Source organism: Aplysia californica, unplaced genomic scaffold, assembly GCF_000002075.1.
Source record: "Aplysia californica isolate F4 #8 unplaced genomic scaffold, AplCal3.0 scaffold00616, whole genome shotgun sequence".
Classification (NCBI taxonomy): domain Eukaryota; kingdom Metazoa; phylum Mollusca; class Gastropoda; order Aplysiida; family Aplysiidae; genus Aplysia; species Aplysia californica.
Genome location: NW_004797886.1, coordinates 227,836 through 250,795, shown reverse-complemented (window position 1 = coordinate 250,795; position 22,960 = coordinate 227,836). Strand labels below are relative to the sequence as shown.

General features: G+C 37.3%; 1 protein-coding gene across 1 annotated transcript in view; it reads right to left on the bottom strand.

Moving 5' to 3' along the window:
- Window positions 1-706: 706 nt before the first annotated feature.
- LOC101864090 (cap-specific mRNA (nucleoside-2'-O-)-methyltransferase 1) overlaps window positions 707-22,960 on the bottom strand; it is a 29,736-nt gene continuing 7,482 nt past the window's right edge. Inside the window, exons 5-22 of the mRNA XM_005107621.3 lie at window positions 22,542-22,613; window positions 21,709-21,803; window positions 21,200-21,272; window positions 20,177-20,369; window positions 19,659-19,777; window positions 18,738-18,834; window positions 15,455-15,587; window positions 14,736-14,921; window positions 14,073-14,129; window positions 13,479-13,536; window positions 13,126-13,194; window positions 12,205-12,336; window positions 11,128-11,253; window positions 10,307-10,398; window positions 9,505-9,621; window positions 7,062-7,171; window positions 5,455-5,563; window positions 707-2,582 (exon numbers count right to left, since the gene is read on the bottom strand). Coding sequence (XP_005107678.1) covers window positions 2,447-2,582; window positions 5,455-5,563; window positions 7,062-7,171; window positions 9,505-9,621; window positions 10,307-10,398; window positions 11,128-11,253; window positions 12,205-12,336; window positions 13,126-13,194; window positions 13,479-13,536; window positions 14,073-14,129; window positions 14,736-14,921; window positions 15,455-15,587; window positions 18,738-18,834; window positions 19,659-19,777; window positions 20,177-20,369; window positions 21,200-21,272; window positions 21,709-21,803; window positions 22,542-22,613 — 1,974 coding nt within the window. The 3' untranslated portion in view covers window positions 707-2,446. The remainder of the gene's footprint in view (window positions 2,583-5,454; window positions 5,564-7,061; window positions 7,172-9,504; window positions 9,622-10,306; window positions 10,399-11,127; window positions 11,254-12,204; window positions 12,337-13,125; window positions 13,195-13,478; window positions 13,537-14,072; window positions 14,130-14,735; window positions 14,922-15,454; window positions 15,588-18,737; window positions 18,835-19,658; window positions 19,778-20,176; window positions 20,370-21,199; window positions 21,273-21,708; window positions 21,804-22,541; window positions 22,614-22,960) is intronic.

The window sequence follows — 22,960 nt, the reverse complement described above, 5'->3', positions numbered from 1 at the left end:
CAATAGCAACAACAAAACAAAACAAGAAAAAGAATAAGAGTACATATTGCATGAACACATATTCATTTAAAGAAAACTGAAATTCTCATATAATGGAGAAATGTTAGTGAAAGAAATGAACTTCCCTTCAGTCTCTGTAAGGACCAAAAGGGAACAGCAGTTCCGTTTCCAGGCATGTACTAAAACAAATACTTTCCTCTCATTTTCAACAATCCCATAAAAATCCTTTCTCATGTAGATATATCTAGACCTATATTTGTGTCATGACGCGGTGAAATCATGCACTAGTCAATTTTTGGGCTTGTGGAGTTACTGGTGTTATCTTAAAGCCTGTCCATTTGTCTCGCCTTTGATGAAAAAAATACCCATTTATCTTGAATAGAAGTCGAGATATCCACAATAGAAGGAGGTTGAGGTGCCTTTGCTTCAGAGGTTGAACTGGCGAGAAAATGGCCACCAAAGTTGGGTTATTTCTATAGCTTCTGAGCTCCTGGAAACTGAAATCTTACATTTTTGTGCCTTTAATCAATGGTTTTCAGTAAAACCCACGCAGAAATGTGTTCTTGAATGGACGTAAAGATGTTGATCAACAAAAAAAAAAAAGAAGATAAAAATAGCCAAACTGGCGGGAAAATGCCAGTTTCTTCAATTTTATTATTTTGACAAGCGCCTGATTTCACCACGATGCCTCACATTTAGTATTCTAGCCCTTTCAAAAAAAAAAAAAGATTAACTTTTATATTTTCTAATACCTCAGTTTTTCCTGGGTACTCCTTTACTTCAGTAGGTATCCTACTAGACAACAATGTGGATGACTGTGGTTTGAATCCATAATGCAGTGATTTGGAACTTGTCTTTCTGTTTTTTTACATTTTCGTGGCTCTCTATCCGTGTGATTGGGTTATATTGGAAATAGACATTAAATCTGAATACTTGTCCCGTAAAAATTAACCATAGAGAATTGTATTACAATAAAATATAGTCTTTCCTTCAATTGTTCAGTCTTCATCAATAAGTAGCAGCATTAAACTATAATACACCAGAACATCCGGCAAGCATCTATATTTCTGGAGGTAACTGTATCACATTTAGTATATAATTTAATCTAGCAGACGTAATTCATTCTCTGGGGACTAAGTTAATTCAAAGGAAATGACTTTCACTAATCTTGACATTTTGTATTACTCACAAAATAGGGTGTAAGGGGCACTGCAGGACAAATGATGACATTGTGCTTTCATACAAGTATATAATTTTGAGTTATCTGACTTGCACGTTATACTATACAACCAACTCAGATTTTCTAACAATTCAATTTCATGACCTAAACACAAGGTTATAGAGCCTATAGAGAGAACTCTGAAGGCAGCATATGCTTTGGAATCGGAAGTCATAAACCTAGGATTTTTGGGGTTAAATATTTGGTTTGAGCACGGTTTACAGATATTGGCCACTGACTTGAGGCAAGCACAAACACCCCCCCCCCCTCCAAATCCCTCTATAAAACCCTAAAAGTTATCAATGCCATAAACCCCAATATGCATACTTATACCACAGGAAGCTGATCGTATAAAAAAAAAGCAGTCCACTTGAGCAAAGGAAATGTAAACAAATTCCAAGAAAATCATTCTGACATTTTTGTAATTGAATACGGGTCGATATATAACAGTAACACTTAAAAGAAAAATCATTTTTAAAAATGGACAATACAAGTCTGTTTCATTATTTAAATGTCACAGTGTTTTTGGTCATTAATATGTTTTATCTACAAGTAAACCTTAAAAAATACTAAAATATAAAAGCAAAGCTATCCATGACAGGGGGGTAAAACAACTAATGTAAAGAAGGAATGGCTGGTGCACATCATAGATATATAAAATATTTTAGATTCTGTGTACTACCGGTTCACTACAGAGAACACCATATGCGCCAAATAAGACAAAATATAGGAAAAGATAAACTTTATTGATCCACAAAGGACATGAAGGACAAGGGGGAAGGTGCCGACCGACCTCAGCTATTGCAAGACTGATGTTGTTGCCTTTCATTTGGGTGTAATGGTGTGGCCTGTGGTGTACATGCTTCACAGCAAAGTTTTTAAAGAGGGACAACCTTACTAGAAGAGAAATTCTAAATCTCTGATACTGATAAAAGCTTCAACTATTCAAATGACAGCAGCATGTGCATTGTACACAAACCCATGCAACATGACTTGAGGAACCTTAACGCATAGTTACTGCTCCTGAATGGCTCGGGGACATGGATATGTCTTCACAAGCAACATACAATGACAGGAAGACTCTGCGTTGACTCTTCTTGTATTTCACAAGAGTGCATAAGACAAAAAAGCACTGTCTTTCACTAACATGACCATACACTGCCTCGAGTGTACAAATAAGACAAAAGATGAGACGGATGAGCAAAATGTAAGAAACATTAGCGCCTCTCAGGGATTCCGAAGCTTTTTGATGAAGGCCAGAATCTGATCCTTGGACAGCTGTTTTGGGTCTTCATGCTGTTGATCAGGGTGGACTCGAACTCCGTCCGTCCACAACCACGTTAGAAGGTTCTTTTTACAATCACTACGGAAGTAAAAGGAAATCGTGTTTTTTTTTAGATCATGAGAGACAATACAAAAATTATTTTCCAACTATTTTGGTAGATTTATAGTGCACGTGTGACATTAAACGAAAAAGAAACAAAACTACTTTGTGCCGTCACACAAAAAAATTCTGAGAATAGTTGGGCGTTGAACCAGCCCTTTTTCAATTTCATATCTCAAATAAAATCTTAAATATGAAAAAGACATAGAGTAACAAAACTTGGCCCTTGCCCAGTTAGCTCAAATACCACACCACCTTAATAACAAACAAACCTTCCTGACTGAATATCTTAAGTGTAGCCTATTAGCATAATCCCGCCCTAGTCTCACAGTGAAGGATTTTTTGGTCACAAGATATAGGCATTTTCAGAGCAACAAAGTTTTTAAATCTTTTCAACTATTGCTGAAAAATTAAAAAAATATAACGGAACTGCAACTCATGATTATCACCATTCTTTCCATATTCATTTTCCAGTGGCGAGCAACTTTTACTTATTCCTGGTGTGCACAGGTGGCTATGCTGTGTGATGGGAATAACAATTTAAGACCACTGCTCAATTGGTCGCTTTAAAGCACAAGGGGGCTATCCCCAAAAATGCTGTTTTGAGAAAATCGAGGGAAAAAGTTTTTGCCCCTTGTTCAGTTTCTTTAAAAGACAAGGAGAGTTTTCTTTACAACTAAATAAATATACACACCAAAGAAACTAAACTTCTCCTATAGGTAGGGCAATGCCCACTTTTGGTGAAGGTCAAGATTTTTGGAAACCCCCAAAATCTGGGTTAGCCCGCTTGTCCTTTAAAGCGACTAATTATTCAGAATCATTTCATGTTCTATCATAAACTAATATGCTGGTAGATTTTTCTTGAGTTCAAATTATGTGCTACAGGTCTCATGACAAAAGTTTACTCAGTTCTTTAACACTTTGCGATCACTTGGCGCAATAATGTGGCGGTGGAAATTATCCATTCTGGTCACACTACGCCAAGCCCAAGAAGTCCGTTGCAGTCACTCTTCTGGCTGTGGGACCATATTGGGCATTTTTTACTGCTGGCCGGGTGACTGCAAAGTGTTAACACTTGAGCCTATTCTCGTGTATTTACAGGGCGCCCTGCCGACCCGCTGGCAGAATCCCGTGTATTTACGGGATGCACTTTATTGATCAATATCTTAAGTGATTTTCGTTTACAAGCTACAGGAAGCAGCGAGCCAACACTTGACCCACTTGTTTCATTTCCTAAAAAAATTTGGTGAAGTTATGGCGCAATACTTTTTGTAGGTGGCGTAAACACGGCCTCGTGGGCACTGAGAGGCCTTCCGACCGCATGGTATCGGTGAAATCGGGGTAATTCCGATCGCTGTTTCTTTGCTCTTTCGCTATAAAACACCAAACGCTGTACACCTTGTAAAAGTTCAGCTTTTCCTTGTTACAATGGTGTAAGTTGTTTATATGTCATATTAGCTGGAGCATTGCCGAGGAAAGCGAAGCCCCTCGCGGTCGGAATGCGTGGTCGGCCGGTTCAAAAATTGACACGCATGCATTCAAATGCTTCGCGGAAAGAGGGATGATTAAATACCGTCTTTTCATAGCCGGAGAACTGTAGAGCTTTAAACAGGCTTTCCCGTGGTATATTTTTGGCCTTTGGCGTTTAAATAGAAAGCCTTTAAAAATACCGTACAAAATTTTAAAGATAATTTTTTACACAAATTATGTAAAATACCGGCTCAAAAATGGTATCAATTAAAAGATTAGTTCATTTCCTATTAGAACAGAGTAATCAGCTTGGAATTATTTTGCATCAATCCTTCCGCGAGACTCGGAAAACATGTGACCCCCCCATGCGGGGTACACTACAGTATAAAGCCGACTCGCTCGCCGCGGGGGCCTGTGCGGCGCCGGCCGGGTCAACGCTCGGTTGCAATGATCTGTCTTGAAAAAAATTAGGCTCCATATATTTGTTATAGTGATTGTACTCTGTTAATGTGGAGATGTTTAGTGCTCTTGAAGTTGGTACTCTTTTATTATCTGTCAAACATGGGGATGCAGCCAGTGACTGACTAACAAATTTGATCAAATTTTAAACAACTACCATTTTCTTAAAAATTGACTGAGAGGCTAAAAAGAATGGTACCAAAATGCTCAATGGATATAGGCCTTTCAAATGGAACAGATAAATTTGGCATACACCTACTTTGAAAATTTAGTTTCTGGTACCTACTTTTTGAGCTGTAATGGACTAAGTCAGTCACCCTTGCATTGCAATAGATAATTTTATTACTAATTGGGTGCAACAAAAATAGTGTTCCGCCCCCCTCGACATTACCTTTTCAAAATATGGAAAAAATAAAAACTATTCATACAAAAAAGTTGCAGTTTCCTTTTTCTAAAAGAGCATTCAATTCTTTAATTGCATTAAAAAAATTATGGTACCTTTCAGTCTTTCTGTGGTTAACTTTAACGATTCAATATACCTCAAAACTGTCAGGCTGCAAAGGTTGTTGGGTCAAAAATAGCTCAGGCTCAAGTGAGTTAAAAAAAATATTTGTTTCCTACTGTTCATTAGTTTCCTTGCTTGCTTTCATTTTGTTCTTCTGTAGCATAAAACAGACAAACATATTATTGTAATAGGATGCTAGAAAATTTATGTGGTCTAAAACGATAAAATTAATGTATGGCTTTCATTGTCATTATAATCATGTCTTCTCATTAACACTACACCAGTTTCTGAACTTTATCTATTATACAACAGTCTCTGCACCGACTTCCAAAAAATTCTTTGAAAAAGCTGTCCGGTGACAGCTTACAGAGGGCATGACTGGGTAAAAGAACTGTAGAGAAGGACAAGCTGTATTACCTGACAGATGCTGTTGCACCGCTGGGGCATTCATAAACAGACTCCCGACTCAAAATGTTGAACCAGTATTTTCGACCTGTGCTTTTGCTGTAACCACGGATCCACGGTTCTGAAATGTTAAAAGTTTTACTGCATGATATTGATCACATAAGTTTATTTTTCTGTCCCTCCCTCTTTTAAAAAAAACTGCACCTTAAATAAATCACATTCTAAACTAAAAGAAAATGTTTTAGACTTCTACTCAAAATATAAATGAGGACAAAATGAAATATGAGCCCACAGAATGTTAGCTGCCTATTTCAAACATTATCATTTATCTTAAAAAGGGAAATATGCACAGTAGTCTGAAGAATCAAAAATTAGAAAAAAAAATAATGAAACAAATGAAAAAATCACCATTATGAAGTTCAAGATCTGCGATATACATCGACGGTCATGATATGTCATTTATTTCTTTGCTCAGATGCTCTCAAAAAACTATATCATCCTGGTCTTTCCCTGTCACCAATCTGTTCAGGCTTTTCAAGTCAGTTGCTGTGGGTCTACCCATATCTCATTTGCCTTCAATCTTATCAGTGAGAGCTAGATGTTCAAGTCCCGTAAGTCAAGTCAAGTGTCCCACTGCTGGGCCCTGGATAGGATTTGAACCTACCACTTACAGCTGAGAGTAAGGTAGCTTAACCATTAGAGCACCAATTCCAGCTAAAAATTAACATTGCACTGACCAGACCAGACCATCAATGATTTATTTATAGAGGCACCAGCCATCCATGTCCAGGTGCTGTTTTAGCCTCTTTTTCCTGTATTCGGATTAATAATAACATTGCACTGTGGCAACCAATAATGGCAAGGTAATGTCTGCAACTGTTGTTACGCTGTGCATAATTGTTGTATTCAGTTCTTCGGACTGAAACAAATGTACCTATATCAGTTCATAATGTTGTCCTTTCGTCCTAAACTCACCACACCAGGCAAATATTTGAAGGCGATAGTGAGCATTCTAATCATTCAAGGTCTGAGCATATGTTTCTCAGAAGCTGAGCCGAGCTCCTATTTTCATATTGTACATTTTGCATTTATACATAAAAATGAAAAACAAAATTCAGTTTAGATAGACAAAAGTGGTCTCTTCCTTATACAATTTCATTTCTTTCTTATACTATTTCAGAACAAGGTCAAAGGAAAAGAACAAGTAATCTCCATTGAGTACAAGGCAGGAATGATACTCTCTAAGTAACAGAGATGAGGCCAATACTGCTGTAAGCTGACAAAAACGCCTTTTTTCATTTTCGGAGCCAAATTTTTTATTTGCTAAATTGAAAGTCTGATCAGTTACCCTACTTGTGTGAAAAAAACAAGTGAAACTGTGACTAGTTTTTATATAATCTAGAATTCAAATTTCCGAAGAACTCCTTTTTTAAATGGTTACGCTGACTAAAAGCCTCTTTATTTCAAAACTGCGGTGATTTTTAAAAAGGCTCTTTTGTCAGCTTGGTAATGTGGTCTCGTTCTTGTGCTACAGAACAAGGTCCAAAGAAAATCCTAAGTAATCTCTGCTGAGCAAAAGGCAGGAGGGACACTCCAAATAACAGAGATGAGGCCAATACCTTTGACTGTCTGCAGAATGCTGACCCCAGCAGGCTGAAAGAAGCTTCCGGAATCATTACAGTAACATAAACGTGGGTTGTTGGAGCCCTTGATTTGCCGCATGCTGAGTCTGGAAGGAACAAATAAAAAATAATAAATGCATTAACGAGCAAAGCAAACATATGCGAATATAACAAAACTAGCAGCACCAAAGCAAACTTGCAGATAATATTAAATCTTCAACTAAACTAGGCTTAGGACTTCAAAACCTCTTCCTGGAGAGAGAGTTGATACTTTGTTTGGTTTTTATGATCCTCACCACTGCTCAGGTATAGGTCCTTTGAGTTAGTGCTGCAAACATCTAGATGATCTAGTTAATTCAAGTTGAGGCTTAGGGTTTCACATACAGGCAGTAAGACCACATGCAGAAAGACCAAATTAAGCCAAAATCTTAATATACAAATATCAAGTAGGCCGTACACATACGCAGAGTTAAGTAGCAATTTTATTTTTTATAAGTCAAGTTAATTGGTAATGCTAATATTGCCTATGAGAGAAATTAAAGCATGGAGCATGTAAATTGCCTCTTATATCGATCAGGAAAAAAAAATGCATAACAGAAAAGAAGCTCTCCATAGTATAAAATAAGTTCAAACAAACAACGAGATCTTTTGCAAGTACAATACATATTGTAGATAAATCACATCATAATGTATGGCTTTCATCCGAGGTCCTGTACTACAATCATATTTCGCGGTATCAGTAAGAATGAAGGGAAAGTGGGAGGACAGAAGTAGCTTTGACAAGTTGCTATGATGATAATAATAATATAAAAAAATATTAAAAAATCAAAATTTAAATAATATAACGCATTCCCACTGTGAAAGTGCTCCATGCCTTTTACAATAAAAATACAAAGAACACAAGCACAATGCTCTTATAATGATAATTTATCTCCATCTCTCTTCTTCTCTCTCTCTCCTTCATTCTCTACATGATGATGTTTACAACAAGAATGGAGATGAAGCTGGTGTGAGTGAAACATCATATACTTATCATCTTTATCAAAATTGTCTTCTTACATGTCCCAACTGTTTTTATTCTCAGAACAAATCATAATACAGTATAGTCTCCGCCAAAACGCACACCATACAAAAGCACACTCCGCTTAAATGCACGCTTTCGTCATATGACAGGTTTTTAACAATATAATTTAGGCGTACAAACGCACGGTCACTCAAACTAAACACACGCTCTGATCCTCGAAACACGCTGACAGGTAGAGGAAATTTTTACTACAATCTTCACAGCTTGCATAAGACCAGCCGAGAAACATAAGACCAGCTGAGAAAACTGGATATTTGGCGAGAGTGCCCCTCACACCGAACAAAGAGAGTGATGGACAGCGTTTTGACACACAACTTTCCACAGACACATAGGTCTAGGACTGATCGGTGAAATGATGGGGGGGGGTTGGAGTACTGAAATGTTTTTTAACAGGTCACTGGAAATGCATCTTTGAGAGAAGGTTTCTGACTGGTGTTGTTTGGGTGAATGACTGTAATGTTTAGTTAGACCTAGGCCTGTGATGCGCAGCATGCGTGAATGCTATAGAACACTAGATAGGCCTCTATAGGATCAAAGATTAGTCAAGTAAGCTTAATCAGCTGCGCTCAAAAAGCTTATAATGTACTTGCTCAACGAATTACAAGAGAAATATTTCTCTGAATGTAGAGATCTATGATTCTGATGTCGTCCATAAATTTACTGCCAGCGGTGGTTGCTTGGAAAGCCAAGTGACTTCGCCGTCGTCTCTATGACTATCACCAACAGTTTCCTCTTACGCTATCTGTCTGTTCCCGACATTTTATGGTGCATATCATTACATTGAGTCTATCTTTCTGCCCCCCCCCCCCACCAACCCATTCAACGCCTTTGTATTCTTAACCGCAGTCGGGGAATGCTTCACAATGTAGTCATCGGAGAAGGCCAAAATGACCCCGACTCCTAAGGGAGGTCACTAAAAAAAATATCAAAGCAATGAGATGGTTGCGTCCCTTCCTCTCTTTGTCAAGGTTCATGTAAATGCACGCTATGCATAAACACACGCTAAAGAGCCCTCCCAAGCACTGTTCGTTTTGGCGGAGACTACTGTAATAAGAATGATGATGATGATGATGATGATGTTGATAATAATGACAAATCATCATTCTACAACGTGTAACAAGTGAATGCACCTTTTGTTACCACAGAGTTGTTTTTTATCACCTTCCTGATGAAGTCCGAAGGGGCGAAAAACATCAAACTTATCTTTTTTATTATGTCACAAAATTAAAAAAATACCCAAGTCTCGATCTGCTTTTTCTTTTCATATTTGCAGCATTGATACAAATGATAATTAAAACTTAAATGAGGAAGACAGTAATGCGCTAAAGCACTAGGGTATCATGTCCAGCCACCTACCTTTGAAAGACCTTGTCAATTTGCTCCAGAGGGAAGACGTCAGGTTTTAACATATAAGCCAGATCAGACCTTGTCGGCTTTCTCAAGGCACGCACAAATTTGCCCAGTTTTTCTTGCCTAAAAGAGAGAATGAGAATTAAAAATAATAAAAAAACAATAAATAAAAAATCTAAAATACAATCCACAGATCACTGTTATATGTGAGATATTATGAAATCAAGCCCTTGTCTAAATAATGTAATCGAAGAAATCAGCATTTTTCTGAGAGCTGGGCAATTTAAAAAAAATTATAATTTGTTTGCTCAACACCTTTTAGGTCCGTTAAAAGAATACATTCCTGCGTGAATTTTACCACAAAAAAACAAAACATGGATGAAAGGTATAAAAAAAGTAAATTTACAGTTTTCAAGGACACTTTTGCTTTGGAAGTTAATTCATTTGATGGCCATTTTCTCGATAATTTTACCTCTGGCACTAGGGAACCCCCGCTCGAATTCTATTCATGCTAGATGGTTATTTCTTATTTCATCAAAAGCAAGGCAAATGAACAACATGATATCAAAAACTCCAAGTGGCTAAAACTGGCGAGCTCCTGATTCCATCATGTCGTGACACATATAATAAAATAATCATATTGATCCGAATCAAGGCAAAGGACAAAGACATGAAAAATAAGATTCTTCACAATGATCTTCCGTTGAAAAAAATGAACATTGGAAGTAAAAAAAAAAAAAAGAAATTAAGGACAAAAGAATTTTCTGTAAGAAAAAGTCCCTACAGGGAAGGATGTGAGAAGGCTTACCTTTTCTCAAAAGACATCTGCCTCACATCTTCACCACAGAGGAAAAGAGCGTCTAGCACATGAATGGTGGTCTGCCTGCGTTGACCTTTGCCCTGTGAAGTGATGTTAGCAACATATAAAAGAGCTGAGTAAATGTTCGCAAGATTTTAAAAAACAGGACATCAACATGAATATGGTTATTTCTTAACAGGGGTAATGAGAGACATGCAGAGAGAAATAACAGTGTGAAAGAGTAAGGAATGACCTCACAATGGTGTCCTCCAACCACCCATGATTTGAGTAACACAAGTACAAAATATATACCAAAAAAAAAAGAGCATTTAACAAAAATATTAACAAATTACTGAAGTGGCCATGATGTATAACTTTTCATCCTCTGACTCTGAAAGCGTACTCAAATAAGGCTCTTGTTTGCTGTTGTGCATATGAAAGACCATTTGTGCGTATGTGTCGAACAGTCGAACAGATTTTAGCTAATTTCCAAATAAGTACCATATGAACTCCCAAAACAAAATGAAAACATTTCGCTGAATGATATGTTGTGACTTATACTGCTAAAGTACCTTGGCAAGAGTCTTTATTATCAAAACATTTTGGCTGTGAAATATGAAAATCTTCCTTTCATTTATGCAGACAACTGTGAAAAGTGTTCTTTTCTCATGTTTGTACAAAGAAATATTGGTAAGTCAAAACATTGAGTACAAATTGTTCCCAAATTGAAAGTAATGGAGGGTGGAGGGGATAAGTAACAAAAATATTGTTCTTAACAATAACAGCATACTTTACTGGCACTGGTAAAAAGAAATTAAACAATATCTTACTTCTCCCTTGAGCTCTTGCACTTCCTGAACCTCAAGTAGGGTCTTGCTGGGAAGTTCCAGTTTTGTTGAGTTCAGTTTTTGCCACCTCATTTTGCCTCTGTTGTCCCAACGAAACACATGAAACCTCTGGGAAAGATCACAAACATAAAAGCAGCTGCTGCAGGTCCATCCAGAAACATATCAAGGGTATAAGCCAAAAACTAATTTTCTGAAGGGCCTAAGATTACAAGAGTCATTTGAGAGAAACAGTCAAAGACAAGGAGAAGGAGAGATATGGCGGATTTCACGGTCAGGGCCCGGGAGACAATTTGAGATTGTCATTTTGAAAAGAAATCACCCAAAATATAATTTTGCTCATTTTTTTGTTTTATGTCATGGTATGAATGGCTATAAAACAAGAAAATTTTTTAAAATGTGTTTGTTTTAGTTATTTATGGGTCAAAGGTTATTTCAAATGGATGCAAACGCCCAAATCCAGTCTTACATTTTGTCCCCGTTAGATTATGCTATTGTGCGTCCGTGGCGTAACTGCGTTTTTTCACATAATTCCGTAACATTTGCATAATTTTGGATTCCCAGGATTTTTTCACGTTTTTTTTTCGCATTTTTCACAAAACAATTATATTTTTACTTTTAAAAAAGCGAAAGATTTTTACTACGAAAACAGAACTCTTTAATTTCGCGAAGTGCACAAAGTCCATAATTATCCATTTCCCGTAACTGGCCTAGGCTTGTTGATGTTCACCCATCGGGGGATCGGATCGGGTCGGGTCAGGGCGGTTTGTTAGCCAGATCGATGGAGCAAAGTGGCTATCGAGGCACAAGCCGATCGCGTCCAACTCGTCGCATCAAAAACAAACCCGTTTTTTTTCAGGCGAGGAGAGAGGCGATTGCCCTCGACCCGATCCGACCTGCAATGTGCACTCCGTAATGAAGTGGCGATGGATAAATTTTTAAAAAAAATAACAAGACGGCGACCAACACCTCCGCAAGAGAAAGTAAACAAAAAATTATCAACGTAACACACATTTCGGGTCTATTTTCACAATCACAACTATAGCCTTTTTTCTTTCTTACCCCACATCCCAGTATGTGGAATGTTGGACCATCCCCTAGTACAGAGCAGGAGTAACTTGCTAAAGACTTGATACTGTTTAGATTGTCTTGGGTCAGTACTGTCCCACCCTGCTCCAGAACTGCAGAGTCACCCTGAAAAATAAAGAAAAAAAAAAAGTTTCATTGTAACGCTCCGTCAATCTTGAACAGGATGAATTCCAAAGCTTGAGCAACTTTAAAAACTGTAATTTCACATTTTCACATAAACCTGTCAATTCTTGGCCATATCGAAAGACCGAAGGGCTAGAACCCAAATGGCCGCTGGAGCGGAAAAGTAAAGTTAAAGTAAAGTGTCATAGAACAATGTTTTTTTCCGTAAAATCTGCACAGAAATGTTTTTAAATAAACACAAAATGTGTTGAGGATACTAAAAAAAAGTCTAAAAACTACCCCAAAAAATTCTTGACAAAAATTGCCCTATAGGCAGAAAAATGTTGGTTGCTTCAATCTCATTAGTTTGACGAGTGTCTGATTTTATCACAATGACACACATTTTTATATTCTAAGTTCAACAATCAGCCTAAAGTGGGGCAAAGTCTCAACACTCCAAGAAATCTGGATTTCTGAATAAAAGAGGAAAAATCAGCACCTCTAGTATGACCTTGACAAATTACATTTTCAAAAATCTCCTCTCGCATGAGTCTTTCTTAGTTTGCTCAATCACAACTTTTCTCTTCCACTACCCCTCCAAATATTGTTGGCAGGCACTTTGATTTACAAACCTGAAAGGGAGGCAGTGAACTAGTGCATCACTCAACAATGAAAGGAACAAGAGCACAGCTGGCACTTTCAGGCACACATGAGCTGAAATAGCCATACATGCCATCATTATAGGGCTGTTCCGTATAAACACTGTCCTTAGGGACTGCTTTGACTTCTTACCTTTACCATAGACTGGAACACAGAGTTTGGATCCGGTCGACCAGGAGCAGCTCGTACCTCATCTGGTATCTGGAAAAAAATTTAAAATAAACTGTAAGCTAATCTAAATTACTTAATTTAATTGTTGATGCAAGCTAGATAAGAATGGTAAGTGAACAGCTAGTTTTTTTCCAAGTCACAATCAATGGGTCTTACTACAACAACAATGGGTAAAAGAAATAAACACTTGGGAAAAATATTGAAAGGACAGACAACTTGAAAAAACCCCACATTTGACAAAAATCTTGTCTCCCCACCCACCCCCGACAAAGAAACTCCCTAAAATAGATGAATTATAAATACATTCTGCTTACCTTCCACTTCAGTAAGCAATTCTTCCTGACCTCTGATTGCCTGGTCTCATACAACTGGCTGCAGAGAAAGAAAAACTTTTTTTTTTTTTTAAATTGTTTTAGTAAGTGTTTTATGGCACTTGCAACACATTAAGGTCACACAAGTGCCGAAGATCAGAGGTGTTACAAGAGAGTAACAAACACAAGAAAGAAAGAGGGGAGATAAGGAAGATAAATGTTTGATAGGAAAGAAGGAGTAAACCACACCAGAGCACCAGAAAACCACACACAGAGAAAGAAAAACAATTTGAACATGAGCTGAAAGAATGAAAGAAAGAAAACATTATTTAATTAGTATTTTTTAATGAGAAACTTGTTTAATTAACAACAGCATCAAAATTAAAATGTATACAATACATTTGTTTTCCCCTATTTAAGGCAAGCCTTTGGTACAGCTATGAAAGGTTCTGGATCTCTCCCAATAAAATAAAAACTATAAACTATAATAAAAAATAATTGTCCTCGAAGCTCTTCATGCTTTCAAATACATACTATCAATTTTCAAAATTGATTATCAAATTCGGGAACAATTGCAACAAAGTAAAAAGAAATTACCTGTTCTTAGTAAACACTTCGATTTTCTTCAGGTGGATGGCTTGCACCTTGGCAAAGCTGGTGAACAAAAGATAAAGACAAAAAAATGGATACTCACTTATACTGTAAACCAAAAGTTAGGTACCTCTAAGCTCAAACAGGGGATTGGAGAAATCAAAACAGTAAGAAGAGGAGGAAAGAGGAGGAAAATGAGAAGGAGGAGGGGGGGGAAGTGAAAATGGTGAAGAAATAAGTAAGCATATTATCCAAAAAACAATAAGCAGCTATCAAGTTGTCAAGTTGAGATTGGGATTCGATGACACCCCTCTCACCAGCACAATATTTATTTTCAAATTGGTGGGAGCTTTTTCACCTTCTGAGAAATGCGAGAGCTTCATTCGGAAAAAAATAAACAGGTTTTTACAAGTTTATAATCAAATACGATATCATGTAAGCATACTTACTCTTCTACAGCAGATGTAATGGAGAAAAAAAAATCCAATAGAAATAAAGTAGCCTTGATTTCTCATTTCCTATTAGTTATATCGTAATCATCAATGCCTTTCTCACCCTGCATCAGGGTTTAGACCACGAACAAACACTTTCCGCCTTTCCCTATCATCGGCTAGCATCTTGATCTTATTTGTTATATCACATCCTCTATAATCAATCAAAGCGACTTACTTTTCGTTGGAGTTCACCATGTACATAAAGAATGGCTCATCGTTCATGAGCGTGTCAAGTGGGACAATGTGGTTGATGTCATCCACAGACACGGCAGACATGTAACGACACAAGTCTACGTTGATCTCGTGCATGTAGCAGCGGACAGTCTCATTGTCCTCCTTCAAATTTTTACACACAATGTACCTGAAATCAGAGGTGTGTCTGAGGTAAAGAGAACAAGCGCAGAGACATAATGATGATCACTTAATGAATGATGGTAAAAAGCATGACAGAATACAGAAATGGAAGAGAGATGGTGAAGAAAAAGAACATGCCAATGGTGCCTCCAGCCATGCGGTATTCAAGGATATGATATTCAGAGGGTGTAGTGAGAGAAACCATGTCGCCTCAGAAGTATTTTGTCCAAAGTGCACTTAACTATACAGTGCACTTTGTACAAATTGGTCTAAAGCGATGATATGTAAAACAGAAAAATTGCTCTCCAAAGCAGGTAACTCAAAACAATCAAGATATTAAAAAACGTACAAAAATCCTTTATTTCCTTTCCACGACTTTGGTCACTGAAGCATACCTTGTCAACTACAAAGAACAACACTATTTCTTATTCTATCAAAAAGGTGGCAGTTCATCCTCAAGAGGGGATGCAGGAATTGTCAAAGACAACAAAAAACCCAACCCAAAACAAGCAAGCAGCAGAGAAAAAAATAGTGTGATACCTCTCCGAGTTAGCTGGTCGGCTTGTGACTGGTTTGAAGATAGCCACCTGCTCAAAGATCATGTTCATCAGGTACACAAGTCCCACACTGAAGGGAGTGAAAAGGTCAAACAGCTTGCACACAAAGTGGCCCCCTGAGGAAGCAGAAGAAAGATGACATTTATCCTTATACAGAGTAAAAGGTAGAATTTGAAATCTCAAGTCAATTGTCAACCACTTTCGCTTAGGATAAAATGTTACGTGCTAAATCAGAAAAGGTAGATACAATTTGCCTACAATCCAAATATGTTATGAACATTTAAATTTGCTACTGTAGAAAGATATCCATCAAAATGCAATAAACCTAGAATAAGTGAATAAAAACAAAGCTATACCTTTCTCTCATTCGAGTCAGAATCTTTAAAAATCAACTTTCTCTTTGCAAATCCAGTTTGGATCATTGATAAACTCTTCAGAATTACTCACAGCAACAAAAAAGGCTTTTTGTGAGGTGTAAACAAAAAACATCTGCTATTCACAATAAAAATATGAGCTTCCCCGAATTTTTGCACAATTCTGGCCAAAACTTAGTATCATTGATCATTGTATCAGCTGAGACCATAGTATGTGGTGTTTGCACAGTCAAGCGGACAAAACCATTATGGTCTCATCACCATAAGGTGGTTAACCGCTGACCGTGCTCTGATAAAAATATTGACTTGAGTTGTGGTTCATCTTGACTCATCACGACGATGTTCCGGGACACATCAAAGCAAAAGAAAAAGAGAAGAGTAGAAGGAGGAGCAGACCATAATACTAGAGCATGCACTAACCTCGCTAAAGACCAAAGATGGATTACATTTCAAAGTAAATGGAAAGAAGTTGCAAATACACAGGAACTTTGTCTTGAGCAGAAAAACTTTAATGAATGAACATATGACCATTACCTATTGCCCACAAGGAAATACAAGAAATAAAAATATTCATCAATTCAGAGAAATAAATATGTATCACGGCGCACCGGCAGTGGAATTTTTGTTGCTGCGGGGGGTTCCCCGCCGGGCGCCTTATCACGTCGGGGTCACGGGGGTCAGCTCCCTGTCGCCGCTCTGTCTGGGCCGACCTAATTTTTTGTACTTTTCAACGTACAATTTAAGGTGTATCCTTGTATTTATGGTAATTCTCATTTAGTGCACCCAAAGCACGCATTTCTGCTATTAAGACTCAAAAAAGAACGGACGTTGTAACTTGTCTGGTTATTTCGTTAGACGCGCTGGAGTCGGCAATGCTAAATTGTAATTTTTTTTTGATTAGCGTGAAAGAAAAAAAATCAATATTATAAAAAAAGCATCGTCAAAATCTGTCGAACTTTTGGAACATGAACGACATAACATTGATGCAGATACTCAGAAAAGATGGTATCTGCGTATATAATAGAAGGCTGTAATTTTACAATTTTATCCATTGGGCACACAATTCGCAATGAAGTAATTCCTCCAAATACAACTTTATGTGTCTAATATAACCGTGAATATTCGCATATTTTCTCGAAAGTTAATAAAAGTTACCATGAAGTTTCTCTATGAAAAGTACAAATCGATTTTAGTGCTAGAATACATCTTCAACGTAGATTTAATACATGAACAGTATCTGTTACACTTCAGAAATTCCTTACTTTTCTTAAAACGCTAAGTCTAGGTTTTGTAAGTTGACTGAATAATAGGGATGACTTCTTGTAATTGGGTTATAAGAATAATTTCTAGCTTTCCAGGGACACTGAATCAGCACCAGACTTTTCCATCTTTTTTCTTCGTTTCTATGACCATTTGCAATAACTGACAATGTAACTGATTTCTTTACATTCATAATTGTGTCCGCGCATATTTCCTACACAAAAACTAAGAATGAATGTTTTAGCTATCATTATTTTTATTCCATACAAGAAGCTTATCTCTACCCATGTATTTACATGGTTTTGTGTTTTTTTTAATCGCTTATATTATATCTTTTTAGTTGTATGCACAGACACAGCATGATTCATGAACAAACACAGAGTAACTCTCTCTTGTTTAATAGTAAAATAAGAGCTAACGCTGATCGTCTTTAGTTAAAAAATGCAGATGTGCATCTTTCTTCCCTTATAACTTGACTATTACTACTGGCGCAGATTTAAGATTTCTCATGGTAAAAGACATGATTTTCGTAGTCAGCTTAACACAGATTTTGGAGAGATCTGTTGAGCCCTTTTTAAATTACCAATCATTTATTCATAAGTTTGTAACTAAAATAGGACAAATTGGGTACTCTACAAACACTTGTCTAGAACAAAAACTAAGGCACAGAAACTAACCATTCTAACGCAGAATAAATCTCAAGACATTGAGCTTTTAGTACATCCGTGTAATGGTTTGCTATGTGGGATGGGGAAGAAGTTATATCGTTTTAAACATAGTCAAAAATGCGAAATTCCTGACCGACACCGGCAAAGTCGCTTCAGGGCTCATTAACCCCGTGACCCCGAGCCGGGTAGCTCCGGCGGGCTGCTGAGTCACGCTTACTAAAAGTAACAGAATCGGGTGAAAAGTGACGCCGTGGTATGGCTAAAAAACAATCACTTGAATATATACATTGGAGATTTTATCCTGTAATAAATCAATAACATCTTTGAGAATAAAATCTTTGAGTTTGACTCCGTAAGCAGGTAGTATGAATGGTGGATGGTTGAAACACTTAAAGAATCAAACGCTGCATGTTCCCACTCTGGGACGTTGAACCTCAAAGGCAAAACAGGAGCAGTTAAAAAGACGGTGGAGTGTGGTTGGTTGGCGGGTGCTCTGGTGTGGTTTGCTTCTTCTTTCCTATCAAACATCTATCGTCCTTATTTCCCCTTCTTCTTTTTTATGTTTGTTACTCTCTTGCAACATCTCTAATCTTCTGGCGCTCATATGACCTTATGCAATTGCAAGCGCCGTAAAACCTCTACTAAAACAAAAAAGATGGGGGAGTACTTTTCAAGGCTCACGTGGAGGTGTCTCGGCCGCCTTTGGAGGAAATCTACAAGGTTGCACTGAAATATGGAGGCAGGGTGGTGTTTAAATTAATATACTAGAGCTTTTGGGGAACGGGGTGGGAGGTCAGATTGTTTACGTGATTGAGGGCATATTGGTCTAGCCGATGAGGGAAAAAAGGCCCCCATGCCTGACATATGTGATGTCAAAGCTGCGAGCTCTTGTACTATATATAAAATCTCTTTGGACAGGATCAATAGGAGCACCAGGTTCCATCATAACAACCATGTTACAGACCTGTTCTTAAGATGGAGACAGCCACCAAAAACTGGCACAGGTACAGCTGCTTTGATAAAATTTCTTGAATGTTTTCTTGGCCCTCCACAGAGAAACCCTGAAAGAAAACAGATTATATTACTGGTCTCAAAATAAAAGACGAAAAAAAAAAGTATTAAAAAAATTTAAGTACAAAACAATACTTCTTTTTATAGAAAGTAAGATAAGGTAAGATGAGACATGATAAAAATTAATGATCTCCACAAGGACAAATTTGCTGCAGCATCGTAAATACATACATGAAAATGCACTCCTTAACACGCTCCTTCCCTCTTTCTCACTTTCTCTTTCACACAAACACAAACACTTACATACACAGGCACATGCACATGAAAAGTCATTGGATGGATATATACAAAATAATGTTTTCCTCGCACACCTGATAATAGCTTGTATTGATGCTGGCATGAATGAATTTTTATACCTGTTGGTTCTTGCTTAAAAAAAAAATAAAACAGACGTCTGATATTCTGAATTTAATGGGACTTTGGTGTTAGCAATGATCTGCTTTATTGTTTTCACAATATTGATGTTGTAAAGCTAAGTGAAAGAGAGGAGCTTTTGCCGCTTTCTGTATAACTCTAGCTAAAAGTAATAACCGTTGCTTAGAAATGTTACCACCATGCTTTCGAACGTTGCCTTGTAGAAAGTTTTCATGACATTTCTGTCTATTTTAAATTAATTCTGGAAAAAAAATGTGGCCTCTGATACAAAGTCAACAAGTTCTTTCCACGACAACTAGATATCTATAGTGATCCCTAAGTATCTATATGCCCGGGTGATCTCAACAATCTCGCCATTTATCTCTGGGGCGAGAACATTTTGGTCAGTACCAAATGTCCTATGTTCCATCTTGAAAACCAGGAAACAAAATATACCTACCCCATCGGCCATGACAACATGGACTCCTTGACCCCCTGTGTTGTCCAACACAAACTTCCTGAAAGCAGCTTGGTTGTCCGGGTTGAAAATATCACCATCTCCATGCAGACCTCCGACACCTGCAAGAATAAAAGACTTGGGGAAATTGATTTTTACTTCTTCTAAGTTACTTGGCTAGATCTCAGACAGGAGCTGCTTCAACCCTTAAAAAAGATTTTTTTAAATTCTTGCTTACATCCTTCATTTTCCAACAATAACATTAAGTAATTCACAAAAGGTGCTGGACCCAAATTAGGTGTGTTCATGTATCTATCAGTAACTGTCCATCCAGTAAACTCAAAGGTATTTCTGGAAATACATTTCAGAGTAAGAATAATACACTTCCGTAACAAATTCCTCCTACTCGTCATCTTCACAAAGAACGAAAATAAACGGAACCCTAATAATGACAACATTTCACCATCCCTTTCACTTGGAAATAGTGGCCTGCATTTAACCGAGTTTCAAATCTTGCTTACCGTAATGGGGCTCAAACATCTCTGGGGGTCCTGCATAGAAGTCCTCCAGCTTAAAGTCATTAGAGCCCTTGAGAGTCAGGCCAAAGCCTTTCGACTCTCCCTTCTTCCTCCACAACAAGTACTCGCTGAACCCCCCAGGCCCAGCACACACATCAGCAAAGTACAGCAGCTCATTCGCCTCTACCAGAGACTCCTAGGAGGAAGAATATCATTATGAGAAAGTCATGAGTAACTTCCCGCGATCCATGAATGGAAGTATCAGCTAAAAACTAACATTGGGGTCAAACTGGTAGATTTATCGATGTCATTTTTAAAAAATAAAGTATAACATGTGTTTTTAACATTTCAAACTTATAAACTGTACAAAGTCCACTTGTTAATTTGACATATCTATTTCCATAAGATTTTACAAGAAGTAACTCATTTTGTCAGCGTACCTCACATTTGAACTAGCCACTCATGGACAAAAAATACACCCCAATTAGACAACTAAAGATGCCAAGGATCTCACCATGGTGCTGTTCATAAAAGTGAGTCTTCAAAGGCTCTTTTTGGCTTGAAAAAAGGCAGTACTTCTGAGTTAATGCCAAGCTTCAAAAGTACCAAGCCAACTGGGTAGAGAGCGAAGAAATGTTCCTAATATAACTTAGGTAGAAGAATGTTCTATAGGGGTTTCAAACCAGAACAGTCCTGTTTATGGATCAACGTAAAAAATACCAGAGAAAATGAAATGTTACACAGTGTTGATTCTCACAGTGAAAAAACCTTTTCACTTCTGAAATGAAGCATTTATACCACAAGGAACTGTGTGAAGTTGTTCCAAAGGGCAACAAATAAGAACCTTTAAGAAATGTTTCGCCACTGTCAGTCTATGGTCAAACAAAGTATTGTGCCAAGACTCTAGAAACATGTTAACAGGAAAGTAATAAAAGTTATAACAGCTTAGTACAAACAAAATCCAATCTCTACCAGAAAAAAAAAAACCTCAAGAGGTTGATAAACAGATATCAAAAGTTCACTTACCCCATTTGGCTTTCTTGGGTTTGAGAACATGAAGTCTAGGATGGCATCCATATTTGCCATCTTCATGGCAGCTCTAAAATTTATAAAAGATACTTATTACAGACTACTTAGACAAAAGAATTAGCCGTCATGTTTTAATCACAAATTTTAAACACAAAAAAAACCAGAGTAGGAATTTCGAAGAGAAATACTAACTAACTAAAATGTTCCTCTCAACATTTAACCGTCCTCTGGCTAAACAAAACATAAAATGTATTAATATATAACTACCTTGAATATATTTAACGAAACTAAAACAGATATGCAAATCTGTTTTGTACATACAAATGCCACAACTCTTTTATGAAAAAAAGGTTATCCCTTTAAATTTCATCAGAATTGCTGTAATTAATGAAATCTTCACTCAGACTAAAGTATCTCCCAGTTTATTTATTTATTAATAATTTTTTTTTTTTGGGGGGGGGGGTTTAGACGGGGAGGGGGTAAGCATTTGATATCATCCCCATCACCTGTTCAGAAAAATGACTCCTCTTATGGTCTCATAAGGATTAGATCTTGTCCGTGCTCGTCTCATCTCCTCTGGCTCTAGTCGGTCAAACACACTCTGGGCGGAGAGAGCAAAACAAACAGGATGAAGGCTTGCTGTCTTGCCTCTACATTTGAGACATTTTGTCAGGGCATTTGTTTAACGGTAAAATTGATACAGTTTGGTCACTTAAACAATACGACAGAAATTCACTGGGATCAATGGTTAAAAAAAAGGAAGGTTAAACCATCTAAAAACAGTTCATAAATAAACATACAAAAGGGGTGAAAAAAAGAATGACTAAAAGCTTTGTTTAGTTCAACTAGTGACAGACAACATCATTGCTTTAAGTCTAATTCTTTGCAGAGAAAGAAAATAAAAAAACCGATGTAACTTAAAGTCCTGTCAGTATAAAGAGTAATAGAATAATGTGGACTTTTTCTCCCATATGGTAAAGGTACACTGTAAATGGTAAATGATTAACTATCATGCTAAGCGGTAGTGTGGATGACATGTCTCGCATTGACAAAAGGGCATTCTTGAACTTGGATTCTGTGGAGGCTTCAAGGCTCTCTGTCTACTTGGCAAGATCCTATCAAAAATGGACTTTAAATTCAGAGGCCAGATCAATATTTTATTAAATTCATAGGAATTTATTTGAGTATTTGAAATACTTTTACAACATAATGATAAGATCAGTTAACTCCAGTAGTGACCGACCAGTCCCCTGATATCATTCAAAGAGCAAATTCGTGAGAGGAACTATACTTTTAGCAACAAAGACTGACAAACTAATACTATATGAAGAACCCTCACCTTCCCACTCAGCATCATTTTCAACGTCTCCTCAGAGCAGAAGTTTGTCTCCTCATCAATTTCACGCTTTTTCTGTATTGAGAGAAACCGATTTTGTGGATCAGAATTTGGCAAAACGAATGAGTATTTGACATGCATACATGATGTTCTATTTGGACAGACATCTGCTTGTGGAAGAACATTGACCCCTGAAAGGCAAGAGTATGTTACATTTGTGAGGACATACATATATATGCTTATGAGAGTACATTTGACCACTGACCTACCCAAAAAAACTTTACCGACGGAAAAACCTACAACTCTCCGTTGGTAAAGTTGATTTTTTGGTCACCTGGTAGAGACAAGTAATGAACACGAATAAAGAAAACTGAATAAAGCAGTAAAACCTTTTATATCCTTCAGTCCCTTACTCCCCCCCC